General features: G+C 55.3%; 1 protein-coding gene across 2 annotated transcripts; it reads right to left on the minus strand.

Moving 5' to 3' along the window:
* H6PD (hexose-6-phosphate dehydrogenase/glucose 1-dehydrogenase) lies at positions 1-25117 on the minus strand. 2 transcript variants are annotated; one of them, XM_072975452.1, is made up of 6 exons: positions 24770-25117; positions 20389-20619; positions 15936-16581; positions 14712-14829; positions 4250-4519; positions 1-3023 (listed from the first exon to the last, which is right to left on the minus strand). In XM_072975452.1, exons 1-6 carry the CDS (start codon positions 24772-24774, stop codon positions 1660-1662), a joined length of 2634 nt encoding a protein of 877 aa, XP_072831553.1. In that variant the 5' UTR covers positions 24775-25117; the 3' UTR covers positions 1-1659. The 2 variants fall into 2 exon arrangements, with proteins under 2 accessions (XP_072831553.1, XP_072831554.1); XM_072975453.1 differs by lacking the exon at positions 20389-20619 and having other exon boundaries at positions 24770-25114.
* Between the last annotated feature and the right edge of the window lie 2167 nt (positions 25118-27284).

The raw sequence follows: 27284 nt of genomic DNA on the forward strand, positions 1-27284 counted from the left end.
TGATAGCAAGAATTACTTTAAATCCGTAGCCTTGAAGGAAGTGTAACAATCAGAAGAAACAGATTTCATGATGCCCCTCCTCACCCAGGAAAGCCCTTGGTGTGACCTTGACACTTTGTATCTGCCTGATCAGATACAAAATGTGACTGTAAGACGGGGAAGCAGTCACCCAGAAAAGCCTGTCTTGTGCTCTACTGATGGATCTTGGGGGCATGGCTACACAGGAATTTGAAATAAAAATTAAGTGCATCCTGAGAATTTTGAATTTTTTAAAAAATAATTTCAAAGATACCCCCTCTCTCCTTGGGGGTTTCAGAAAAACAGGTATTACTGGGCCATGGATTCTCAGAAGCAGAGCACCCAACCTATTTCTTGAGAAGCTCTGCTGGGTTCTCCCGCGTCCTCAGCAAGGCAGTAGTGGTGAGGTGAGCGCTGGCAGGAGGGCCCAGCAGATCGGATGTCGATGCCGCCGAGAGGTAGTGTGAGGAGGGCGGGCTGAAAATCAGCCGAGTTCCTGAGATGGTCGTGGGCAGCCCCTGCTAACATGAGCTGCGGCCGCCCCGCCAAGGAGGCCTGGCTCCTGACTGGTCAGATCAGAGCGCCTGCTGGTCTAGGGCACTTGGTGTCACACCTCTCTCCCGAAATGAGATGTCACCACCAAAGATTTAACTGGATCTTCCCAGGTAAAACAAGAGGGGACACTGAGAGCAGAAACACTCACTGGGAAGTCCACTGAGACACAAGGGACCCTCTCAAATCAGGGAAGCCTGGAATGGCCTGATCATCCACGTCTGGTGTGTCTCAGGTGGAGGGCTGGCTAGAGATGGGAGCGCTGGGGTGGGGCAGGGGTCCTCCCTCACGAAGCTGAGGGAGCCAGCGCCTTCCCCATCAGAGAAGTTCATCTGCTGAGAAAAGGAGCTGCAAACAAGTCACAAGATTTCTGGTCCATTTTAGCATCCTAGCACTTGCTGCTGTGTTACTGTCATCGTCTGTCCATAAATGGGGCGTCTGAGGGACAGTGTAGAAACAGAGAGGGGATGGGAAGACCTCTACAGTAGGGACAGAGGAGAAATGAACCCGAGACGCAGAGCAGGTGGGGGTGGCCACGGGGACCACAGGATAGCAGGTTGAATGGCGGAGGCTTGGGAAGACAGGACGGATGGAGCTGAGGGCCTGAAAGCTCATGGTCTTGGGGCCACTCCCAGCACCCCACTCTGCACAGGGTGCTGTGCCCCCAGCGATGCCCGTGCTCCTGCTCCTGCCGGTCAACGCTCTGCTTTTCCCTCAAGGTCCCGGCCTGCGAGAAACGTCCCAATTAACCGCAGACCACCACACTCCTCCTCCAGTGGGGAGCTTTCAAATCGTCTTGTTTTGCACCGGTCGATGTTCACGTGTAACTGCTGCAGGTCTTTTCTTAAGGTGGACATTTCTCTCGGACTTGGATTTGAAGCTTCTAGAGAGCAGAGATTACATTTCTTCCTTGTTTCAGTGTGTACCCACCACCACCAGACAGGGGCCGTCACAGGGACTGGGATGGGGGCCTGGCCCTGAGGCATCAGCTCCCAGAGAGCCAGGGTGTGTGGGCGGGGGGCAGGACCGAGGGAGCAGAGAGAGGACAGTGAAGGGATGCACAGGGGTGAGCGAAGGGTGAAGGCACCATCATCCCAGGAACGCTTCGTAGTCCATGTACCACACCAGCTGGCCAGAATCAGGCAGGACTCCCGAGATGGGCCACTTCCTGGGCTCGTGGCCCACACGGCTCACCAGCACGGCGATCTCACGCTTCATCCTGCCCATGACCAGGACCGCCACCTTCCTCGCCCGGTTGATGAGGGGCAGGCTGAGGCTCATGCGCTGGTACGGCCTGAAGGGGCTCTTGGTCAGCACTACCAGCTGCTCGCCGTCCAGGCCGGTGGGCGACTGCGGGAAGAGGGAGGCCGTGTGCCCATCGGTGCCCATGCCCAGCAGCACCAGGTCGAAGCTGCTGTTGGCCACCAGGGCGGAGATCTCCTCGGCATAGACCTGGGCGCCCCGGTCCTCCTCGGCGCAGAGCCTCTGGCGCAGGTGCACGGGCATGGGGTGGATGTTGTAGTAGGGCACCCTGACGTGCTGCAGCAGGTGCACCTGCAGGCCCTGGAAGTTTGACTCGGGGTCCCAGAGTGGGACGCAGCGCTCGTCTGCCAGCCACAGGTGCGTGTGGGCCCAGGGGAAGCCATAGTGCCCCGTGGCCAGCTGCTGGAACAGGGCTACGGGGCTTGAGCCGCCCGACAGCGCCAGGTGGAACTTGCCAAAGCGCCGCACTGCCTGCACAGCTGTGGCCTCGATGTCGTCGGCCAGCTTGGCGATCAGCTCCTCAGGCCAGGCTGAGATCAGTGGGCTCTCTCGGTACTTGGCCCTGAGAACCTGGAAGTCACTGGGTGTCGGCCCAGAACCTGGCCCCGGCACCAGCTGCTCCAGCGGCTGCTGGGAAAAGGCTAAGTGGTTGCCGCTGAACTCAAAGTCCAACAGGTGTCCGTTCTCAGCTCCTCCTGGGTAGAGGCGTGGGACTTCGTGGGCCAGGCTGTCCAGCAAGGGCGTCCAGAAGATCCAGGAGGCCAGTAAGTTCTCCGTGGTGATGAAGGAGTCCTTCCGGTGGTGGAAGATGTGAGAGATTAGGATGGAGTACGCATCCTGCTCCCTCACGGGGCTGTAGGCGTAGTAATCAGACAGAGGGCGGCCAAAGAGGTGGAGCTCAGGCTGGCCAGGCACTTCCTTCCAGCTTGCAGATGGCAGGGAGGGTCTGAACAGGTTCCGGCTGACCAGCACGGCAGGGCTGCCCAGCTCGCCGTGTCCGATGTAGAAGACGATCTGCTGAGGCAGGCACCGGCTCTGGTCTGGCACCCAGTGCTTCTCGCTCTGGACACAGCATGCCTGGTTCTTGAACAAGATCCGAACGTAGCTCACTCGCTCATCCAAGGCTTTGCCGGACATCAGGATGAAAGGGACGCCCTCCCAGCGAAGGTTGTCGATGTGAACGAGGATGCCTGAAGTGACAGGGGGACAGTGGAGGTGATGCTCCAGCACAGAGAACCCAGGACCTCCCAGCCCACTTGCCTTCCCCTCTTTTCCTTCTTGCCAGCCAGCCTCCTCCTGCCCGAGCCCCTTCTCTGGGCACACACTGCATCGGGAACACCCTTTGCCTTGCTAGCCTCACCCCCTAACTTTCACCTCTTCCATTATCTTCTCTTCCCAGTCAGTGCTCAGACGGTGGCCTCTGGGGCCACCTCGGACACCCACCCCCCTCGAGGCACCTCTTAAAGCCACAGTCTTCCAGGCAAAGGAGAACTGGGCTGAGAGGCTCCAATCTGGAGACTCTACGGGGAGTCTCGTGGTGGGGAAAAGGTGGTGGAGATCCTGACTGTCGGTGGGGACGTCCTATGGAAAGGTGCTCCCTTCCTGTCTGTAGAGCACTCAGGACACACTGTGGCCAGGTCAGATATAGGGAGAAGGGGAGGGGACGGGGCTCTCAGCCACAGACCAGCAGGGAACTGGCGTGCAGGTGAGAAAGCTTGCAGCGGGGGCCACGAGGTAAGAGCTGGACGCTGAGCTCACTCCAGACTCAAGTTCCAGACCTGGCTTTCTCATCTACTGTCTCTGCAAGACCTTGGGCAAGTTTGGGCAACTTCACTGAGACTCATGTTCCGTAACCTCTAAATGGGGCTGATAATCACACCTGCCTGATGCATCTGTGCATGTGAGGGTTAAATGAGACCGTGTATATGGCGTGCCTGACAGCAGCTGCTGCTCTGGTTGTGGGGGTTAATATCTGCAGTCTTAAGGAGCCGGACTCCCCCAGAAAGCTCTGAGCCTGTGGAACCATCCAGAGGATGGCCCTGGGGGGCACCTGTCTGGCATGGTGCTTGCCCACTGGAGGTGCCCCTGGCTGTGGTGGGCTGGTCTGCAGCCTCACTGGGGCTGGATGTAAGGTCTGCAAAGGCAGAACTTGAACTCAGCTCCACAAGCCCTGTGGACGTGGACTGAACTGAGACCACCACAGAGGTGTCCTCTGTCCAGAGAGAGCCAGCAGGTGACCCGCTGCTTTAAGCTAGTGGAAGGCCAGAGAAGCAGGGGAACCTCTCACTTGCCACTGAGCTCCCTTGTGAAAACCCCCCTTCAAGTCCCTTCCAACCCACACCAAAGGGCATCTGGGTTTGGAGAGCGGCTTCCACCTGGGGGGAGGGGGCAGCCCGTGCCCAGCCCCGGAGCCCACCTGCGAAGGTTGGCGTCAGGCTGTGAAAGCCGTCTGGCTTCTGCAGCTCTCTGCGCACCTGCTCGCTGTACGCCTGGTACTGGCCCAGGACCGCGCTGCCCTTCTGCAGGCCCCGCAGGGCCCGGAAGGCCTGGAGCTTGTGCTGCAGCACCGCCTCCGAGCTGCTGACGTTGCGGGGCAGCTCCATGGCCACCAGCGTGAGGATCTCCGACAGGTGGTTCTGGAGGACATCTCGGATGACCCCGTACTCCTCGTAGAAGCTGGTGCGACCTGCACGGGGGGAGCAGGGAGAGGTAGTGAGGACGCCCGCCACACCTGTGCTTCTGTCCTGGCACCCACACCCCACAGTCCAGAGAGTGACTGTGCCAGAGCACACAAGAGAAGGAAGCAGGGCGGGCGTCCTTGAGCCACCCCCCTTCAATGAGACCCGTTCTGCGGGACGGTGTCAGACCCCTGGGCCTCCCAAGGAGCCTGTGTGGGGAAGGCTCTGGTCCCCACAGACACCAGGCACTGGCCAGCTGGTCCGGCTCTGCAGGGGGCTGCAGCATCATGGGAGGGCCTGGCTGCTTACTAACATACCACCCGGGGCGAGCTATTGACTTCTGAGTCTCTGCTCTGCATCCTGTCCTTAAATGGGGCCTAACTGCCTCCCCACTACCAAGTGCACACACGTGCTGGGCAACAGACAGCTTACAGTGGTGGGGAGGGAAGATGGGAGAGAGAAAAAGTCAATAGAGACATTATAGATAGAGCCTGTGACAGAGGGTAATGGGGCAAGCCCCTGAGCCCTGAAGAGGCAGACCAGAAAAAGCCGGGCAGAGCATTCCGGGTGACGGTGCTTCGAGAGGAAAGGCCTTGAGGCAGGATGAGCTGGGCTGCAGAGCGTCCAGAGGAGGAGCACGAGGGAGCAGACAGGCGGGCAGGCGTCCACAGCAAAGGTGCGGAGGCTGGACTCATTTCTAAGCGCAGGGGAAGCCACAGGCAGGTTTGAAGCAGGAAACGTCAGACACCACTTTGTGTATTTGGAATGGATCCCCGGCCTGCTGTGAGGAGACTGGCTGCAGAAGCACAAGAGCCAGGAGAAGGCTGTGTAGGTGCCCAGAGGAGAGCCGGTGGGGCCTAGACTCCAGTGGCAGTGAAGGGGCTTCAGGGAGAGGACAGTTCTCTCTGGAGCCAGAACTGACTGGACCTGCTGACAGATGCGGTAAGCATGAGCAGAAAGGGGGAACCAGAGGTAACTCCTAGAACTGGGGCCTGAGCCAAAGACAGGCAGTGGTGGGGTTTGTCGAGATGGGGAGACTGGGAGAGGGACAGTTTGATGGAGAGGAAACCAGGAGTTTCGTTTTAGGTGAGTTTAAGCTTCAGGCAGACAGGTGGAGATTTCAAGGTGGCTGGTGGGTGGACAGGGTTGCTAAGAGGGTAAAAGAGGGCGGCGCACAGAACGCTGACCACAGAGCCGGGCAGCGACGGCACGGGTGCCCCCTGCACCTGGCACAGTACTGAGGTGTTGGGCGCCCCTCCCCGCCACACACACAAGATCCTGCAGGGCGGGGACCACGACTGTCCCTGTTCCACACGAAAGGAGGACTCAGAGGCCCAGGGTTCGGATGGGACCAGCAGAGTCAGGAGCTGGTTAATGACACACGACATCATACCCACTCCTCCAGAGCTCAGTGTGAACCCTGATCATCAGTGACTTGCCCACATGCAAGTGAATGGCCTACTTAAGGCTTAGGGTTCAAACATACAACACCTCACACGTGCCATGGTTCATACTCTGCTAACTTGCCAAGACTCCACACAGCAAAGGCCTGACGTCGCGGTGGGGACGGCACTCACTCACCCGGTTCCACGTGCACTACCTGGAGCGTGGGATCAGCCCTCGCCCAGCATCTCCTGCTCGTCCTTGCAGGTCTCGGCTTCGAGGAGACCTTACTGAACTCTTGGCCTCCACCCTGGAAAGTTCACCTGACTAACTTGGTGCCTGCTTCTCTCTCTCTTCTCGGCTATTCCTGAAGCTCCATCAAAGCAGGACTGGGCTGTCCGCTCACTGCCACAGCCGGGGCACCGGACACAGCACTGCAGTCACGCGACAGAGCCCCGTGTGGCAGAGAAAATGCACACACGCCACCGCGGACAGACCCCAAAGGCACCGTGTCGAGCGAAAGAAACGCGACTGCTTTAAAGATAAAAATTAACTTTGAAAATAGGACATAATATGACCAGCATAAACAGAGTTTCAATACATGAAAACATGCAATGGGAAATTAGAAATTCAATGGATGGGTTTTATGGATTAGGAATAGCTGGGGGAAAAAATCAGCTATTGGAAGACAGAGCTGAAGAGGTTATCCTGAAAGCAGGTCAAAGGGGCAGACAGACTCAGCACTCAGACACGCAGAGCGTGCTTCCTCTTCTAAACTAAACGGTGATCAGAGAAACAAAGTGAAGCACAGGAACAGTCTACCTAAAATTTGGAACCAAAAAGGAGAGGAACTGGGATAGGATCTAGGGAGGAACACGAGAAGACAATGACGCTTCTTGTTAAAAACAGGCTGGCAGGTACACTGGTGTTTGTATCATAGTTCTGTACGTTTCACACGCATTTTGTAGGCATTCTACCTAGTCAACATTTCACTCAAACAAACAAAAAGAAGTGACTCCTGGCTCAGACCTGCTAGGCCGTGTCCCTCAGGACAGCTGGATGGTGAGCAGGGACCACCTGCCGTGAGCTCAGCCCGACAGGCCAGGCCTGGCAGTGGCCCAGTGCTGTGGTGCGAGAAGCGAGGCCCGCAGCTGGCTCGTGGGAAGGCACCCTCGTCCTCTGACTCTTGTTCTCAGCCAGAGAGTGAGGGTGCAGCTCTAGCCAGGGAGGCTGAAGCCTGAACGCGCAGGACAGTAAGCCCAGCTGTGCCAGCCGAAGTGCCCGGAGGGCCCCCTGCGGAGAAACAGTGTCTGAGCTCCCAGCACCTGCAGGGTTCTGGCCTCAGTGAGAAGACATCGAGGAAAAGACATTAACCATGACAATGACGGAGTCCATTTACTGCTCATGGTAACGATACATAAGGAGGTCCTACTATTACCCTGTTTTAAAATGTTAGGGAACTGAGGTTCAGAGAAGTTAGGCGACTTGCCCAAGGACACACAGCTGGTAAAAGGGTAAACGTGAGATTTGAACCCAGGCAATTGGCCCCAAAGCCTGCACTTCTTCTACCAACACAGCTCCCTTTTAACTTCCTTGCACTCCCATCTAAGCAACCGCACAGCAAACACTCTACCCAGTGTGGAGCTGAGCAGCAGGAGGACCAGCAGCTTCTAGAAGCAGACACAGTGATAGAAGCAGCCGGCGAAGCAGGGCTTGGGAAAGATGGATCTAGGCGGGAAGGCAGGGTCTGCAATGCCTCCTGGCCAGGAAGAGTGTGAGGAGGGCAAGGCAGGGTGTCAGCTGCAGTCAGGTGGTGGCGCCTCATGGGAGTGTGGGCCCATGGTGACCATATCTTGCAATTTTTTACAAGAATAGACAAATTTGGATCATTAAGTATAATCTCAAATGCACAAGTAATTCAGATTTTTTGAACTGCTGTGTGTCTCAAAGAAATACATGTCCGGGCTGACTCTGCCCTGGACCACATCTTAGTTGCGGTGAGGAGCAGAAGTGGCCAATCCGGGATTTGGAATCGCAGAAATCGACAGCAGATGGACAGGGCTTTGGAAACTGGACTGAGGAGTGTGAGGAGCTACTAAAAGTTCTTAACCTCAACCAGCTGAACAGTCACCAGCAGTTCCACTCCGAGGCACACACCGAAGAGAAGTGGAAGCACATGCCCACCCAGAAATGCCCACACGAGCGTTCACGGCAGCATTCTTCACGAGAGCCCGAAAGGAGAAACCACCCAAATTCCCACAAGCTCATAAATGGATAAATAAAACGTGGCACGCCCATCCACACAACAGAACATTATTCCACCATAAAAAACAAACGAGGCCCTGACACACTCCCCAAAGTGGATGGACCCTGAAAACACTGCGCTGAGTGAGAGAGGCCAGACACAAAAAGTCACTTACTCTATATCTGATTTATACAAAGTGTCCAGAACAGGCAAATCCAGAGAGACAGAGAGTAAACTGATTAGTAGGTGAGTGAAAACTGTGTGGTGACACAGGCTGGACCCAAGACAGGCAGTTCAGAGCTGTGACCTGAATGGAGTGTGACCGCAGGCAAGGGGCTCTACGTCACATATAAAAGAGGGCTGGTCACAGGACCTGCCTTGTAGGGTCGCTGTAAGGATTAATGAGTTAACAAACACACAGGGCTTGGAACAGTGCCTGCCATGCAGGCGGCACTAATAAATACTGGTAAGTGTTTTTATTATTACAGAGGATGCAAGAGAAAGGCTACCAGCCGGGCAACTCAGAGAACAGTTACCATTTGAAAATAAAGAAGTTAGAAAGAGTCTCAGTGTCTGATGAGAAAGAGGCAATGGTGGTTGAAGTTCACAACGTGCTGAGTCTGACGGAGTGATATACATCCAGCGAAAATGTCTCAAAGGGAGCTGCAGATGTTAAGACCAGGGCGAGGAAAGGCAATGAATGCTGGAGATACACAAGATCCCATCAAATCAAAAATGCCAATGGTGGTGGAAGCATCATTATTTTATAACCACTAAGGAAGAAACAGGCTGTCAATTCAACTGTATCACCCCATTGATGGTAAACCCAACTTCCAGAGAATATGTAAAATATGTAAAAATATGTCAGAATCAACGAATTAGCGTAGATTTAAGAGTGTGAAGAGGATAGTTGAAGCTTTGAGAACAGAAGAAATTCTGATGGAGAGAACACAGCAGAGTCTTAAAAAGCCCTGTTATCTGCTTTCTAGTCTTTAGTTCAGCAAATCCCTAAGTGGCCCTTTTCCTATTTTTATCCTCTCACTGTGTGGGGAGGAGCATTCACAGGTTTGCTACCCGCTGTGTGAAAAAGAGCTTCCTTTATTCCTTAATTTCAAGCTTCGGGGTGGGGGTAGGGGCACCCATTTGCGGGTCCTCCCCTGGTGGGCCGTCCTTCCAGAGCTGGAGTGATCAGGTCCACAGCCGGCCCCTCGTGGGGGCGAGGCCACGCAGCCACGCACAATGGTAGGCAGTCAGGGGCTGGTCGTCCTGACGGCACCCAAGTTGATTTTCTTCTGGTTACTACCAGTTACTGTGGACTGATTTTTTTCCTGACAGTGATCTATAAAGGGCTCTTAGTATCCTTTCCCAGGTTGAAAGTGAGGGTTAAAAACCCATCAATATATGAACACAGACAGAAGAAAAAAGCACAACCAGAGGGGACAATGGAAGAAAGACACCTCCCCGCTCCCCAAACTTGGCTTCCAAACTGTTCGCACCCAGAGCTCGTCCGCGTCCCAAGGCCACAGGCACAGGGACCCATCGCTCCACCCCTCTGAAACCGCGTGGGGGCAGCCTGGGCAAGGCGTGAGTGGCTGTGTCCCACGCGCCTGAAAGGGCAGCTGCAGACCCACCAGGGAGGCAGGAGCACCCAACGTGGGCAGAGCTTGGAAACGCACTAGTTACGGGCGCTGCCGTCTCGAATTTTCTGGAAAACAGTCTGATAAGCTGTAGTAACAGTCATAAAGCAGTCTTTACCCTTATGGCCTAGTCATTCCACTTCCGAAGTATACTTAAAAAAAAACAAAACAACTTTTAAAAATGCTCACTCATAAATGTTCTAGAGTTAGATAATGAGTGCACAACTTTATGAGTATGTTAAAAACTGCTGAATTGTACACTGTTTTTTAAAAAAGGGTAAATTTTATGGTGTGTGAATCAAATCTTAATTTTTTTAAAGCTTGCCAAGTATTATTTAAAATAGCCAAAAAACAAAAAACAGTGGAAACCACCAAGATGTCTAATAATACGACAACTTACATTCTGTGATACAAACAGAATGGAACAGAAATACAGAGCTACCAAAAGGTACAGATGATGCAAACTGTCGATACGTGGAAATTTAAGTACATACACAGAGAGGTAATACCAGGCGAAGAGTGGACATAAGAGAGCACTGCAGATCAGTCACAGGGCTTCATATAACCCAACACAAGTCACCCACAGGCCACGTGGAGCCCGGGGAGAGACGGAGGACACTGCTGCTTCCCCTTCTTGCCAACTTGGAAGGAGGGCAGCACCTCCATTTGTACAGTATTTCCGTGTATATTATCCGATTTAATCCTTGAAACAATCCCAAGAGAGAAGTAACAGGGGTTTTCATCATTACATAGAGATGGTGCTGAAGATCGCAGCCTTCAGATCTGGGACCAGTAACCCCTTCCCATTGCCTCCACGTTGTGGGAGGTTCCCAGCAGAAACACAGATGTTAAAACAAAATCACTAAAGGCCAGCTGTGATCCCTAGAGTAGCGTCTGGGGCCACAAAAATAAAAACTGGGGAGGGCCAAGGAGAGAGTGGGTTCCTGGACTGGCCGGGGTGCTCTCCAGGCAGGAGGCCGGGCAGCTGCCCTGGGCTCACCTTGGAGACGCCCGGCAGGGCAGCGGGGCAGCTCCAGCCCCTTCTGCACACCAGGCTGGGAGCGGGACAGCTGGTGTGAACCTGGGAGGACTCTGGCCGCCTTGGTCCCTCCATGAGAGGTACTGAATGGTCACTCCAGCTCTGAGGTCAATACACACCAATGTCAGAAAAAGGACCCTCCCAAAGCAAGGACAGCTACACCATCCTCAGGAAGTTTCCCTCCTTCCTCCCTGCACCCCCCAAAAATAAATAAAAAATCAGAGCCCCCCCACCCCGTCTCCAGAGGGGAAGCGAGGGCAGCAGAGAGACTGCCCTGAGCACACCCTGGCAGGAAGGCCCACTGCCGGGGCCCAGGCAGACCGAGGCTGTAGGCGCAGTGCTTAGAAGCCTGCGCTCTGAGGTGCCACTGACCTGGGACCACATCCCAGCACTCCCAGCTTGCCCAGCTGAACCCCAGTCCAAGAGCGACCAGCCTCTCTCTCAGCACAGCCCTTCCCAGTGGCTGTGAGGAGGACCAGCGGAGGTCATCTCCACACAGAGGCCAAGTGGCCTAGCCAAGGTCACGCCCTGTGTGGCCCAGAGCACTGCTTCAGGAGACCCCTGGCAGTTACTCTCAGGGGCTCACTGGGCAGGGACTCCCCAGAAGGGCATCCCAGATGAGGCTGAGAGGGAGCTGGGTGCTGGGGCTGCTCCTCCCCCCTCACGCTCTCTCCCTTCTGCCTATGCAGCAGCCCTGACTGCAGCAAACTCCTCTGGGCCAGAGGCTGCGGCAGAAAACAGGAAAAAACCTCTGACACAGCGGGGGAGGGAGGGAGTTGGAGAAGCCGGCTGCCCCCCCACGCGCGTGGCAGCGGCGGGGGGAGGCAGCTCAGAAGCCCAAGGTCCCAGGGCCTGCGGTCCCTCCCCTCCCAGAGCCCAGGAAATTGCTGGGTGGCTCAGGGCCTCCCTGCAGGAGTCTGAGGGGTCTACACAACTGCAGCGGGACAAGGACCAGCCGGGGTGGGGGTGGGGTGCGGCCACACTCTGTCCTTCTGCTTAACCCTCAGACCAGGTCTCGGACACCAGCTGGCCGTGCCCACTCCCGCGGTGGGTGGCTTGTCTACTAAGCTCACCTCCCACGGGGAGGGAAGCCTCCCCTCCGGCCTTCTCCCCACCCCCAATCCCAGGGGAAGGCACAGCCTAGGCCAAAGTGCTGGGTGCAGGGCTTAGGGCTACGGCTATGGTGGGGAGGCCGCAGGGTCCCAGCTCCCGTCCTCTCCAGCCTGAACTAGGGCCCATCAGGCCCCCTGAGGGATGGGCTCCAAAGCAGGACCCAGAGGGGAGAGGGAGGGTCAGTGCCTGGGCCTCAGGGCTGCACCAGGCCGCTTCCTCGGGACTCAGGGAGCACTTGTCCTTCTGGATCCCCGAGGCCCAGGGGAGAGAGGGACAGGTGGAAGGAGAGGGAGGGAAGGGGAGAGAGAAAGAGAGGGGGAGAGAGATGGGGAAGGAGAACTCACCAGTGAGCAGAGGAGCAGGAGGTCGCTCATCAGGCCCTGTTAGGGCCTGTGCAGGCGACTAGCAGTCAAGGGCCAGCCAGGGACACCCAACGCCCAGGACAGCTGCAGCCCTGCTAGCCACCTCTGACAAGGGCAGTGGGCTGAACTAGCCCCCTCTGGCCGCATCCTTACTGGTTGCAAGCCCGTTGGGCCAGTGGGTCCCAGCTGCCTGCCTTGCTTTGGGCCTCTCTGCCTCTGGACCTGGCAGCAGTGAGGCCCACTGCTCGGAGCCCACCCACTGAAGGCAACAGGGCCCGCGCTTTGGGCCTGCACAGCACCCTGAAGGCAGAGCCACGGGCGCCCGCCCTCCCTCCCGGGCCTCAGCTGTTGTGTTGCAGTTCAAACCGGAGATCCTCCCTGCCACAGGCTTGCCTTGCCAGACAGGCTGCCCAGGCCTCTGCCCGCCTTTCTGTCTTGCCTTCCGTTTTCCTTTCTCCAACACCCAAAGCATAAGAAGGCCAGCAGTTTGCCAAGCCCCTGGCTCCACAGGGATCTTGCAAAAGCCCCAAAATGACATAAGACACCAAGAAGGACGGGGTGGCAGGGTTGGAAGAGTTAAGAGGCAACAATGCCAACCGGTAACTCCAGACATCACAGCTCCTCCCCAACCTAGGGAGGGCCCAGGAGGGAGCTGCCAGAAACAGGGCAGGGAGGAGACCGGGTGTCAAGTCCAGGCAGAGAGGCGCTGGCCCCCAAGCCTGGCCCACAGCAGGGGTGGCAGCAGTGTCCTCCTGTTCCGCCCCACACTCTCAGTGCCAGATCTGCAGCACATCTCTCTGTGAATGCAGCAAGGGCAGGGCCCAGCATTCACTCCTGCCAGGACACCTGACACACACAGGCACAGGAGCAAACTGGGGCCTGAGCCCTTGCTGAGGACAGAAGGGGAATTTCGGAAGGCTTGGGGAGGCCCCCCAAGACCCACGGAGGTTCACTGCAGTGGGGAGAGGACCTCTCTTCTAACGTGGGGTCCAGACTGGAGACAGCGATGGCCTCAGAGGCCCGGCTCATGCCTGACCGCCCCGCCTACCACGCCTCCCCTCCCCGGCCTCCCACAGCACCACCTGCCTCCATCATTGGTTCTGGAGTTTGTCCTAACATATTATGTCCCCCAAGAATCTGTGAGGTATTAGGGGACAGAGGCTGGGTCTCACACCTATCACCTCATCCCACCCAGAGCTTCCAACACTAAACACACACTCAAAGAGGAAAGAGGAGAAAGCTGGAAAGAGTAACCAAGGGGGAGAGAAGGAAAAGAGGAAAAGACAAAGAGGAGACAGGCCTCCCGGCCCCCGACCCGGGCCTGTGGGGTCGCCCCCCCCCCCCCGCCCAGGCACACACTGTGGGGTGGGGACAGTGGCCTCGGGCACTCCTGCTCGGGCTGCAGAAAGCAGTCGCGGGGATGAGCTGGCTGCGGTGGCACAGAGCCTGGTGTTGAAGCCAGACTGCCTGGACCAGGACTGGCCCCACCACTTCCTGCCCTGACCTTGGGTTCGTCACCAAACCTCATCTGTAGGTGGAGGCTAATAATAGAGCCCATCTCACTCGGCTACTGGGGGCACGAGGACACAATAAGAATCAGCCTTTATTATTGGGGCTAAGACCTGGTGTTTTGAATACACAGTCGATGCTCAAAAGATGTGATGAATTCACAGAATGCTAGAGCTCAAAGGGGGGCTGTCAGCTGTGTAGACAAGCCACTCATCTCAGAAAGGATGTGACATGCTGAGGTCACTCGGGTGAAGGCAGAGACGGGCCTGACACCCAGGTGTCCCGACTCCCAGGTCAATGCCGCTCACTCACGCGGTGTTTGGTCAGCACTGCCGAGGTGGTGCCAGGTGCCAGTGAGGAGGCAGCCTGGGGCCCCTGGTCTAGTGGGAGAGACAGACTGGCCGGGGATGAGACGAGGCAAAGACTGAGGAGGGGCAGGGAAGGGAGGCACGTGTGCACTGAGAGTGCAGCGGGCGTGGGCTTTGTCAGGACAGTCAGCAGAGGCTCCCCGAGACAGTGACCACCGAGCTGAGAACGAGCGGGCAGGAGGGATGGGAGGTGAGGAGGAGAGAAGGAAGAGGGAACCCTCGTGCAGCCTGACAGCTTCCCCCATGCTCACATCAAAGGCAGCCTAACTTCCAGGGTTAACTGCCAGCCCGCTGTTTCAGTGTCCGGGCCAAGTTCACTTCACCAGACCACATGCTCCCAAGGGCAGCAATGACTGCACAGGGCTTGCCTGCAGGCACCCTGGGGTGCAACACAGTCCAAGGCTGGGCATGTGACAGGCCCTGGAGGGAGACCACACACCAGCAAAATCTCTCTCTGAGAAGCACTGGCCGAGGCGCGGGGGCCGGGCAGACTCTCTAGCCCCGCGGGGCCCGACGCCTCATCACAGATGTGACCCTCGCGCACCTTCTGCATCCACGGTCTCTTTCATGATGATCTCCACCCGCTCCACGTGGTGCCGGTTCCAGAGGCCATCCAGGGCCTCACGGTTCTGGTCTCGGAAAGGCAGGATCTGGGCCACCACCTGCCAGGGAAGGAGACTGGTTGTGCTGCGGGCTCCTCTCATAACAAAGAGGGGATCCTGACTCCAAGGAAGGGCCCCACCCTCTCCATCCCCTGCTCAGAGAAGACACTCTCTGGAGCAATAGTCCCTTCACAGCCCATAAGGACTTCAAAAATCTTTCAGGGACCTCCACAGGGTTACCCGCTTTTTATTTTGCCAAGAAAGAAAATATTTAAAGTTTTCTATCTTCTATTAACATTGACTTTTAATAAAAGATATTTTAATACTGAAAATGGAGGGGGAAAAGCTTCAAATTGAATATATTCAGGGTTTTTTGTTTGTTTTTTGTCATTTTCCCGTAAACAAGTGAAAACCTACCAGGAGGGGCACTGGTTTGAGGATGTGTCTTTGAAACACTGCAACTCCAAACAGGGCTGGGCGGGGGGCAATGCCTCAGCCCCAGACGGCTATGCGGTGCCCCCAGGTGGCCCAGGACCCATGTCCTGGTCGTACCAGAGAACACAGGAGTCGATGTATTCTTTGCTGTGGTTTCTGGGAAGATGTCCCGAAGGAGCCCTGAAGGCATGCTCAGAGTGAACTGGCCAGCTGACTAGCACCACCTAGGAGGCCAGCCCCACGCTCTGCCACAGGCCTGGATGAGAAGCAAGGGCGCATGGTCCCCGTTCCATTTTAAGATCTTGCTACCAGCCTTCCGGCTCAAAATAGAACTCAGGAAGAGAAAGGTACTGAAAAAAGACAGGTGGGTGTCGAATAAGGTAGTTAACTCTTAATTCCCACAGCGTGCCCAGCTGGAAGCCAGGTCCAGGCACCAGAGTCTCGGGGCCACCTCTGTAGAGAATGCAGGGCAATGCTGAGAAATCGGAGCCCAGACCCTGGCTGGGAAACAAGAGGGTAGGACACACAAAAGAACAGGCGGCTGGACACGTGGACGGGGCCAAGCAGGCCTGCCCTTGCCCCCCACCACTGTTCCTCCGTCCTCTCACCTCCTGCCCATCGGCCAGATGACCGTGGGAGCTCAGACTTCACAACGCCTTCGGGCGCAATTCCACCACTAGTGGTGTGGCCCCAGAACACTCCTCCCTGGCAGGCTCCCGGCCGAGGCTCACCTGCTTGCCCAGGTAATGGTCCACCCGGTACATCTCGTCCTCCTGGAAAAAGCTCCCGAGTTCTGTGGCCAGCTGCTGGGCCGAGCTGTGGTCATGGCCAAAGGGCTTCTCGAGGGCAACGCGCAGCCAGGCGCCAGGGCCGGGACGGCAGCTGCTGTTGATGTTGCGGGCAATGTCTGCGTAGGCGAAGGGCGGCACGGAGAAGTAGAAAACCCTGCCCACCTCCTGGAGGCCTTCGCGCTGGACCCACGCCTCGATGTCCTTGCTCAGGGCCAGGTAGTCCTCTGCGGTCTTTAGGCGGCGGTACTCGCTCAGCTGCTGGAACTGATCCTTGAGTTCAGCACAGCGAGCGGGAGCCGTGTCCTTCGGGCAGGACAGGGACTCCAGGACTTTGGCTATGACCTCCTGGCCCTGCTCGGTGGTCGTCAGAGCAGCCCCGTGGAAGCGAAAACTGTGGCCCTTCCCGGCCTCATCCAGGTACAGCTGGAACAGCCCCTGCCATAGGTATTTTCTGGCCAGGTCCCCAGTTGCTCCCAGCAGGATTACAGAGATGTGTCCCTGGAGCTCCTGGGCGTGCAGGCAGCCCAGCAGGGCCACACACACTGCCGCTGTGAGCATCTTCCAAACACCAGGGTGCCCGGGGTACCTGGGAAAGACAGACAAGGAACAAGGAAGGATCAGACATGGCTCAGGTGATGCAATGTGCGGGAAACGCACTTCTAGGTGATCAAACATTTCCTGCCTGGCAAGAATCAGCCGCTTGTACCTCAGGAAAATGTTATAGTCCCACAGCTTCCCTCTCCCTCCTCAGCAGCTTGACTGGCTTCTGTGCCAAGAAGCCAGTGGGTCGGGAGCCTGCCCGTGAGCAGGGGCTACGCCACTTGCTAGAGGTGGACTGTTTTGCTGCAGGAGCCTGGGAAGGCAGCACCAACCCCTAGGGAGGCCCCACGCACTGCCGTGCAGCTGGGGCTGCACACCTCACCACCAGGGCCAGCCCTGTCCGCGAGCACAGGCTGCCGGGACCATCGGAGCAGCCGGCCTTGATTCTGGATGACAGCTAGACCTGTGAGAAGACATCATCACCCTTCACTTCTCTCTCTGCTCTTCCCGTGTCTACTGGGCTCCAGGCACGAAATGACTGTCAATCGCTGCCACAGCATGGTGATTAAAAATGCGGACCCTGGAACGAACTGGCAGAGTTTGAATCGCAGCTCAGCCCTTACCCTGAACAATTATTTAACCTCTCTATACCTTGGTTTCCTCATCGTAAATGGGGGTATTAGTGGTACCTATACCAGAGGGTTGTTATACAGATAAACTGAGTTACTATTTATAACCTGCTCAGGACAGTGTCTACCACCGACTAAGCACTGTATGAGTGGCAGCTATCATTATGGGATATTAATAACAGCAGCAAACACTGAACGCCAGCATGTGCCAAACGCAGAACTAAGCACTTTTGTGCACTAGATCTGAGTGCAGACAGGAACCCTGAAAAGAACCAGCGGAGGGGTACCATCACAGCCCCCTCGTGCAGACAGACAAGCTGAGACTCAGGCAGGTGGAGGTCCCGCGGCGAGACAACGGGGGAGCAGGCAGGACCAGGCTCCTGGCCCCCGGGCTAACCGACAGCAAGTGCACACTGCGGCCTCCCCGAGGTTAGCCCAGCCTCCTGGCTAGTTTTCAGCCTAATTTGAAGCAGCTGACATGTAGGGAAGGCAGAAGGCCTCGGACCTGTCACAAACGCACTGGGGGCTTACTTTCTCTGGCCTTCTGCTCTGACCAGGCCTGGAGGGCTAAATGTGCTCAAGTCTTACTCCATGGCGCTCTCATTCTCTGATTTCCCACCAAGGCCGGTGCGTCAAAGGAAAGGCAGAAGGAAGTGAGGAAGAAAGCAGTGTGGCTCTCAGACACTGGGGGGGTGGCTGGGGCCCAGCTTGGGGTGTGGCAGCGGTAAAGAAGGAACTAAGATTCCTGACTTATTAGCACCTATTATATGGCAGACATCCTACCAGATAAAAGATTAACAAAATCCTTGACAATGAGGCTACAGTCTAGTTACACAGACAGGGAAACTGAGGTTTGAAGGGGTAGCAGGAATTCAGAAAAGGCCCTGCAGACCTTCCCATGTCCCGATATCATCCCCTCTATCGAGGGACCAGACCTGCGCCCTGACTCTGACATTGGACCCCCTCCTCCCACATCTCCCTTTGCCTCTTACTCTTGAGATCCATCCTCAAGGTGGCCCCAGTTAGTGGCCAAACCAAGATGAGGATCCAACAACAGCATCTGCACCAGAACCTTTAGGACAACAGATATTTCTTGTTATTGGAGCTGTAAGTGAAGGACCAAGGGACCACAAGGGCGGCCTCCCAGCCTTCCTCTTCTGCCCTCCCTGCCTGCACTCACTCCCAAATCCACAGGTGGACCACAGGACCATTCCACTTTCTTCTCCTGCTTTCCAATCTCTGTCCTTGGCCCTTCAAGCATTTCCTTCTCAACTGGCAACTACCCCTGTCTGGAGGGAAGGAAACACTGCAAGGTCAGTGTGGGAAGAGGCAGTGAGAAATCTGAAGCCCAGAGAACAGCCTGGAGGAGGAGCCGCCAGCTGGCAAGCTGCGTTTCGGAGCTCCTGAGCGGACATCAGTGGCCAGGGCTCTGGATGTGCCTGGGTGGGCAGGTGAGGGAACCCCGAAGGCCAGCAGCTCTACCCCCACCCCAGAAGACTGCGGAAGGCTCTACCCCCACCCCAGAAGACTGCGGAAGGCCTGACAGACGGCTGCCAGGCCTGATTCGACCCCCAGGCCTCAATTTAATTCTGTTCTGACTCTGGAGGCTGGCTGCAGTCTTCCCTGACCAGCCCCATTCTGAGTTCCCAGTTCTCAGGTTAGCCTCCCTTATCTCTTGCCTACACCCCCAGCACTCCTTTAAACAAATGCAAATCAGAAATACCAGTCATTGCATCACGGCTGCTGACTGCTTGCTAAACAACCAGGGAACAGCTCTCTCCTGAACGAGTAGGGTGTGTGTGGGGGGGTACAGTGTGTGTTTGGTTTTCTTCTACCATGTTTTTTTTAAACCTTAACAGGGTTTCTGGAACTTTAATGTGCTTATGAATCTCTCGGGGATCTTTTTAAAATGTAGATTCTGCTGCAGAGGGTCTGGGGAGGGGCCTAATATTGAAAGCAGGTCCAAAGAGCACACTGAGTAGCAAGACTCGGGAACACTGAGCACTGAAGTCTCGAGCAGGGGCTCTCGTCAGAGGGGAGCGTCAGATTCAACCGGAGGGTTTTTCAAAATATACACCCCTGGCCTCCTGCTCCCTTCACCAAGGCAACGAACCTCTGATTCAGCAGGTCCAGCGTGGGTGCAAACACGGGTATTTCAAAGCAGCCTCCAATGGTTTAGATTCACCTAACCCCCTGCAAAAACCGGTTGCTGACTATCGTGAGCCTAATGGTAACACCTAACGTTGACCAAGCAGTCGGCGCACGGACACCAGAACACTCCCCGGGCTGGTCTCACACCCGGAGAGGAGGAAGACGGCGGGTACCCTCCCTGCTGCCCCACAGGGAAGAAACAGGCTCAGAGAGGCCCAGCCCCTGGCGCAGAGGTGAGGTACAGAGAAACCCGACGGCTCCACACCCACCTGGGGCCTAAACTGCTCCGGGGCTGCGAGGCAAGCGCTTCCTCCTGCCTCCTCGCCTGCTCGGAGGGGAACAGGCCGTGAAACACATCTAAAATGACACACTTGAAGTTAGTCCCCAAAACACGAAAGTGGCATTCCAACGGCTGACCCTGCTGTGAATCGCTTCTATTTTTAATCAATAAATAAGAAAACGCTTAGTGCAAAGTTTGAGCAGCTCTGGGACGGGGGACAGTGTATTATTAGACTGCAGACTGGAACAGGTGGTGATTCTTTTCCGGAAGAATCTAAATACCACGTAGCCTTGGACGTGCACGCACCCTGCTCGGCCTGTTTCCCCATCTGTGAGGAGCTAAAGGAACTCTACAGCACTTTCCTGCCCCTAAACTCTGTTTTCCAAGGAAAGGAGACGACCTCTCTGTTATTAGGGAGATGGCCACCGCCTTTCTATAAAGGCAGCTTTAGAGGCAGCTTAGTGCTTGCAGCCTCAGGCCAACGCAGCAGGAACGGGAATGCAGGACTGAAGTATGAAGCACAAAGCTGATAACTGAGCACCACTCAGAAGTTAAGACCAAACTCTCCGAAGCTCTAACTTAAGTGTGTGGAGGATGCAATTTCATTTGCAATTATTACTCAAGAAACACACGATGCTGTAAAGTGTGGTGCCGGGGACAGCTTCCATCCTCCGGGGGTACGGGCTCATCTCAGAGTCGGGACTGACCAGACACCTGCCCACAGTCCAGGGCACCTCTTGCTGTCCCTAACGCCAGGGCGAGGGGTTCCCAGCTGGCATCCTGGGAGACTCACCTTTTAAAGGACGGCTCTGCAACCACCCCCAAGCTGTGAGCTCTGACGTGGCCAGCCAGAAGGTGTGGGTCAGAACTGGGGCTCCAGTCTAATTCTGCCCAAGTGAGAGGCAGACGTGGGGTGCTCCCAGGCAGCTGTGTCTGCCCAGGACCCAGCCCAGCCGGGCAGGCGCTCCAGCGGCAGAGCTGGCTTCTGGTAAACCCTGGAAGGCTGCAGCTGGATCCTCCAGTCCTGGCAGATAAGGGGCAGGAGGAAGCGGTTGGGAGATAGGTGTCAGTGGCGGCTGCTGCTCTGTTCCCTTTCCCAATGCCACGTCAACACCTCTGACCTCCATCTTCGGTCTGCCACGCAGGAAGAAGGGGGATTTTCTCCAAATCACAGCCCATGAATGTGGAATTTTTTAAAGAATGTGTGGGAGTAAAACAAGAAATGGAACTGAAGATCTTTCTTAGCTAAAGGACAAGAGGGTGGGCCCAGCCCCTCCACCATCACCGACTCAAATGTGTGCTCTGCACCCCTTCCTCTGTGTTCCGGGCCCTCTGGACAAACACCCCTACACAGGTGCCAGTCGGACCCCTCATCACAAGCTGCGACATGCATGTGTCCCCCTCAGGGCTGGACAAGGGACAAAACCCACAATGTCGGCTCTGACGCCTTTTCCCTCTCTAATCTCAGAGAATCCCTTTTCCCAACATCTCATCAGGTATCCAACCTGGGTCCCTGGGACCCAAATCGCGTGCTGGAGCCACCGCATGCAGGGCTGCATACCACATTCAACTGCTGAAGTTTTAGGAATTTGTCAAGCCAGTTGACAAACATAGCCATTGTGAAAAACTGAATTACACAAATCTGCAACCAAGTACATTATATTAAAGACAAAGGCATGAAACACTCAAAACCCAACACTTCCTTATTACTCTACTACATCTGACTGTTATCTATGCTCCTAACATGATTTACACCTATTTTATCTGCAAGGTGAGGGTATTCTGTTACGGTGTGCTTGAAGCTGGCCAGTGTGGGAACATGTACCCAGCGGATGTCAGCGAACAGTATCAACCACGCTCTCCACCCCCAACCGCCACCCTTTTCACAGGCTGTTAAACATTGACCAGCACACAACTGCCTCTACCCCAGGCCGTGATTTCCAGCTTGGACTTTCTCCCCCTAAACGCCAGCCTCCTACAATCAACTGCTGCTCTGGCACCAAGAGCTGGATGTCTCCAAGACTTACCACGTTCAAAACTGAACTGTGTTATCTCCCAAATGCTCCAAATGCAGCTCTCACCTTCCCCATCAGGGTCATCCAATCTGTCAGCAAATCCTATAGTTTCTATCACCAACATTTATCCAGAGTACAACTATGTCTCACCACCTTCCACTGCTCCACCCTGGTCTGAGCCACCATCACCTCTGTCTGGACTACCGAACGGACCACCCAACTGGCCTCCCATTTCTATCACTGCCTAAACACAGCAGTCAGGGTGATCTGCTCATAGCATCGGTCTGACCATGTCACTCTTCTGTTCGGTGGTCTGCAGGGGCTACCCACTTAACACCGCTTTGATCTTTTCTCCAGTTGCCACTCTGCCCCTCTCTGGGCTCCAGCCACCCATCCTCCTGCCCCAGGGCCTTTGTACTTGCTGTTCTCTCTGCCTGACCTACTTCTCCCTGCAGATGTCCACATGGTTCACTCCCTCAGTAACTTCAGTTCTTCGCTGAAATGTCACCTTCTCGGCGACGTTTTCTCAGCCGACTCTGTGTAAAACTGTAAACCCTCCACCCCAATCTCACCTGCATAGTACACTGCATGTGATATGTATATTTACTTTATTGTCTGTCACCCCTCCCCTCAGGAATGTAACAGTAAGGACAGGGGGTTTTGTGTTTTGTTCACTATCTCCAGGATCCAAAACAGGGCCTGGCACACAGAAGGTGCACTCTAAACATTTGCTGAATCAACAAATATATCTCATTTACTCAAGACTATTGTCACCTGTTATGAGCTATCTGCATGTGAATAATGGCACAAAGGAATAAATCTCTAAAAGTGACTACAAGCACTGTGACAGAGCACACATTAGCAGCAGCTCACTACCTGTAAAGACACTAGTAATAATAAAAAACACATTTATAGAGTATTTAACTATATGCCAGATTTTGGGCTAAGAGCTTCACACGCATCATGCCACTTAATCCTTGCCACGATCTATGAGGTAGGTTCGATCACGGTCCCCGTTTTTAGAATGCGTTGACAGGAAACTAAGGTGGAGAGAGAGAAAATCACTTACTGACGGCAGGGCAGCTTAGAGGATTTAAATACAGGCAGTCTGGCTCCAGCATTTACTTCCCCCCACCTGTAAAATGTGTGACTACAACCCCAAATGGCAAATGTAAAACACTGTTTCAGTGTGGACACGGATTCTCCTCCCTTAGAAGACTGGAATGACAGTGGTCTAAACACTCACAAAAGCTACCCAAGCTGGGCAGCCGCTCTGCTCCCTGGCATCAGGCTGCCCTGAACACCAAGTGCTGTGAACGGCCTCAGCCTCACACGTCCTCTCTAACAGTGATTCACTCACCCTCCTTCTGACGTCATGAAGACACTGTGTTTTAGCCTGAGCTGCTCTGTTAAAACCTGGAGGCTTCTGAATCCTTGTTCTGCCCCTTAGTAGTAGCTGTGTGACCTCACACAAGCTATTTCACCTCTCCTGACCTCAACCACAGAGTTGGGTAAACAAGCCAATAAGAAGCACAGACAGACAGTCCATACAAAGCACTCCGCACAATGCTTGGCACACAGGAAGCACCCGAGAAATGTTCGCCCCTACCATTATTCAACCCACAGCATCACAAGCAAGGGACTTTTGCTGGCATCTTGAAACTGCTGCAAAACCAATCAACATCTCTCAACAGGAAAAAAAAAAAAAAAAGCCAAGGAACAGCTCATCGACAGCCTGGTGACCTCCCAGTCATACTGATGAAAAAACATATAAGACAGAATACAATGTTGAGGTGGTTCAAGACGCCCCCCTCCCCAGCCCACGGGGAGTTTATAATCCAGCCCGAAGAATATGGAAGTAGGCTGGTGCCTTTCACTTGACTGCTCAGGGCCTTTTCTCCAGCTGTAAAACGGGGATCATCCACCTTATTTTTATGCCTGGCCAAAAACAAGTAAACAAAAAAACCCAGGTCATGGTTGCGAAAACACTCTTGAGAGGCAACAGTGGTTAAGAGCTCTCTTAGACAAATAGCCACCTGGCTCCCAGCTCAGGGCAACAAGAAGCAAAACCTGACTTCCAGCTCTGTCCGTGGGGTTAGGGCCTCACAGAACCCACGGTGAGTTCAGCAGCGAGCAATGACATGTTGCCTCGTTCATATTCCAGCAATAAAGTGAAAAGTGGCTAGGTCACAGATGACCAAAGGTGCCTCTTGCTTCCCCCTTTTAAACAGCCTAAAACCACCTGACTGTAAGGGTAACTTAGGAACTTCTACTCTTTGGATAAAAATAACTCGAAGGTCTGCCTGGAGTAGCTTATTTGCTGATCAGTTACGCACCTCAAAAAAAGTTACACAAGACACTGCCTAAAAATGAGCTCTCCTCATGCCAGACACCGAGCAGTTTCCTCCCAGGTGCTCCTAAAACTTGCCAAAAGACCATCCTTATAAGCTCAGAACTATTAGGCATCCACCACTGCAACCAATGTAGAATATAATTTAAAATAGACCCAGTCTACCCAGGCTTCCCTCATTGGCTACCTTTCACCAGCCACAGGCCTGGTGGGCGGACAAAGCGGTGGGTGGGCAAGTAATTTCGGCTTATGATTTTTCCAGAAGTTCTCACTTCTGGCTAAACATTCAAGTATGAGTGTGCTACTTTTCTGAGACCCAAATAGGTTTACTTCTGGAAAACCATTCATTGGATGGATGTCTTTGCAACGCTGATTGAAACCTGAGAGCTAATGCCAAAGATTAAGCAGATCCCCGGGGAAGGCGGGGGAAAGGGCACCACGTTCCTACCCTCATTGAACTGAATTCCAGAAAGCCTAGGAAAGGGGGCGCCGCTGGCCGCTCTGGACCAGCCTCGACAGGGCCTGGCTGCCTCCTGCCCACCCGCCACCAAACAGAACCGCCCCGCCAAGGGATCTGCGGAGGAGGACGTGAACAATTAATTTATTCTGCGGAAGGAAGGCAGGGAAGGGAATTCGGGCGGGTGGCTGGGGTGACTCTTCCAAACCAAATGCCCGAGGATTTGAGAGCCACGCGTGGCCAGCCTGCCGCGCCTGTGGGCTCGGCCCGACGCAAGCGCGCAGCCGCTGTCCGCCTGTAAATAACTCCCGTGGCCAAAGGAGCCGGAGAGAAAGCGGGGGAGACAGCTTACTTCATCTCGCCCGTCGGAGCCGGCCGCTTCTCCGGGAAACGTCGCGGGCGGCGCAGGGCGCGCGGTGCTGCGGGCCGGGCTCGGGCCGGGCCCCGGCCCCGCGCATCCTCTTCCGCCCGCCGGACCCGCCCCGACAGGTGCGCGTCACGCGGCCCCGCGCCTGACGCGCGCTCGGGTTTCGCCAGCGACGCCGGGGGCGGCGAGCCGGGAGGGCGCGAGGCCAAGGGCGGCCCGTCCGCCCTTACTCGGCCCAACCCAAGATGTCTCAGTGTCCGGGAGCGCGGCGGACCCGCCGGGCCTGGGCCTCAGACCAGGCGGCCTCTGCGCGCGCGCAGTAGGAGCCCCCGGCCAGGGACACGCGCGCGCGCGCGCGCGCAGTGGGACCAGGCGAGGGGCGCGCTCAGTGGGGCCGAGCCAGCGGCGGGCGGCGGAGGCGGAGGCGCAGGCGAGACCACGCCCCGTAGCTCGGGGTCGTACGGGCAGGGGCGGGGATGGAGGGGGCGCTCCCTGATGATTCCTTGGTTCGCGTAAATCCACTGAACTTCAGAGCGAAGTGAGCGGGCCCTTCTCTCGCGCGCTGGGCTCTTTCCTGCATCGTAGGGCTGCCTTCGGAGACACGCGAGGGCCAGAGAAGTGGTTGTCTCTTGAAGCCTGGTTGCTGGCTCCTCCCCAGGATCTGGCACAAGGTGTGAGACCTGAAACAGGTTACTTGACCTCCCTAGGCCTCGCTTTTCTCCATCTGTAGAATGAGCAGCTTGATTCATCCTATTTGAATATCCGGAAGTAGTGATTTAGGAGTAGGAGAGCACGCTACGGCCATGTCTCCACTTGACAACTTCGGATCCCTGCCTACGCTTGGGTCTCTTGAAGACACCAACCTGTGATAAGTGCTCAGGAAATGGTATCTTGCACCTGTGTGGCTTTATCAGCAAGACAGCAGATGGGAATAAGACCTTCTCTATGGAGTGATAATGAGGTTATGAATGAGATGACAGGGTCAGCTGCCTCTCTCCACACCCAGTGGTTGGTATGCCAGTCCTCTACCCCACCTCTCACCGTTATCACGCAGTACCTGGCCCTCAGCCTCATCCTCATGCCCACTTTTCCCCAGCCCTACAGTGCTGTCAGTGCCTGCAGTGGGGCCCTTGGCCATCAGAGGCAGCCGCTCCTTCCTGCTTTTCAGCAAACCCTGGGTGACGTCGGGTTAAATAAGACAGGGCCACTGCTGCACTGACCAGCCAGGCCAACCAGGACTACCTTCTGGACCTAGATCCCCCATCCACCCCCAGTCCTGAGCATCTCAGCTCTGTCCATTCTTCAGACCCACCATCCTCCCATCCCAGAGATGGGAGAATGCCTGGTCACCTCTGCTGAAGAGCACTGGACCACCCAGAAGAGGGCAAACAGGAGAGAGAAAACTTGTAGCAGCTTTTTATTTCATGAAAGTTCCATTAGAGGTAGGAACAGCAGACGGAACTTGGCAGTGGCCAGCAGGACTAAGTAGGGACAACGGGCGTGATTACCACACAGGATATTAGGCAAGAGGGTTCCGGGAAGGCTGGGGAGCCAAGGGGGGCTGGGCTCCACTGTCAGCAAGGCCAGGGGCCATCTGGGGGCCTGCAGTGAGCCTCTGGGCCACAGGAAGGATTTGGCCATACTGGGTGGGACCTGGGTGGAGAGTCAAGGAGCCAGGTACCTGCTGGGCTGCCTCCACAGCTGGAAGTGGGTGGGAGGGCCTAAGGCAGGGCCAGCCAAAGCGGACTGGATGATGCCAAGACTCTTGGCCAAGAGCCCTTCCCATGTTCCATAATCCTGGGCACACTGTGCACTCAGACACTATGTTAACTGGGGCCAAAGGAGGCACAGATGGGAGAAGACAGGTGCCCATACTCTGAGATGAACAGAGGGGACGTTTCCCAGATCCCTGTACAGTCATCGCAAGAGTGATCTTCAGTTACCTTGAAGGCATCTTGAAAAACATCACGTGGAGGGAGGGTGTAGCTCAGTGGTAGAGCGCATGCTTAGCATGTACTAGGTCCTGGGGTCAATCCCAGTACTCCATCAAAAAACAAAAATTAAAAAAAAATTTTTTTTAATCCCAAAGCCAAGTCAACTGTAGTCAGCTTATTAAAAAAAAAAATGCATGTGCCTAATTAGGTGTCAGTGGGGTGGAGACTGAGGAGTGACATGAAGTGAGCCTAGGGTGTCACAACTGCTCTCCCCACTGGTACTTCCAGGCCCACACGTAGGTGAGGTGTGTTCATTTCTCTGTCCTCCTCTCTCGCTTTTAGTCCTTATCTCAGTCTCCTCCTGACTCTGCCTTCTAATCTGATCTAGATCATTGCTCTGCTTTCTTTCCATCATGAAAATAATTGTCTCATCCAGGGGTGAGAGTATTGCCCCCCAAAACCAAAAATCTAAAACCTTGTCTGCTGGGGCTTTGTGAAGAGCTTTAGTATCTCTGCATACCTGAAGTGTTTCTCATTTCTGTGCTAACAGCAGCTGCAAGGCCACA

Source organism: Vicugna pacos, chromosome 13 (genome assembly GCF_048564905.1).
Source record: "Vicugna pacos chromosome 13, VicPac4, whole genome shotgun sequence".
NCBI classification, from domain to species: Eukaryota; Metazoa; Chordata; class Mammalia; order Artiodactyla; family Camelidae; genus Vicugna; species Vicugna pacos.

Coding starts and splice junctions, on each gene's coding strand:
- H6PD (XM_072975452.1), bottom strand. Junction 16,582..20,388: donor GCAGAGCCGTCCTTTAAAAG/GTGAGTCTCCCA, acceptor TGTCTTTCCCAG/GTACCCCGGGCACCCTGGTG. Junction 4,520..14,711: donor AGAGACCGTGGATGCAGAAG/GTGCGCGAGGGT, acceptor CCCCCCGTGCAG/GTCGCACCAGCTTCTACGAG.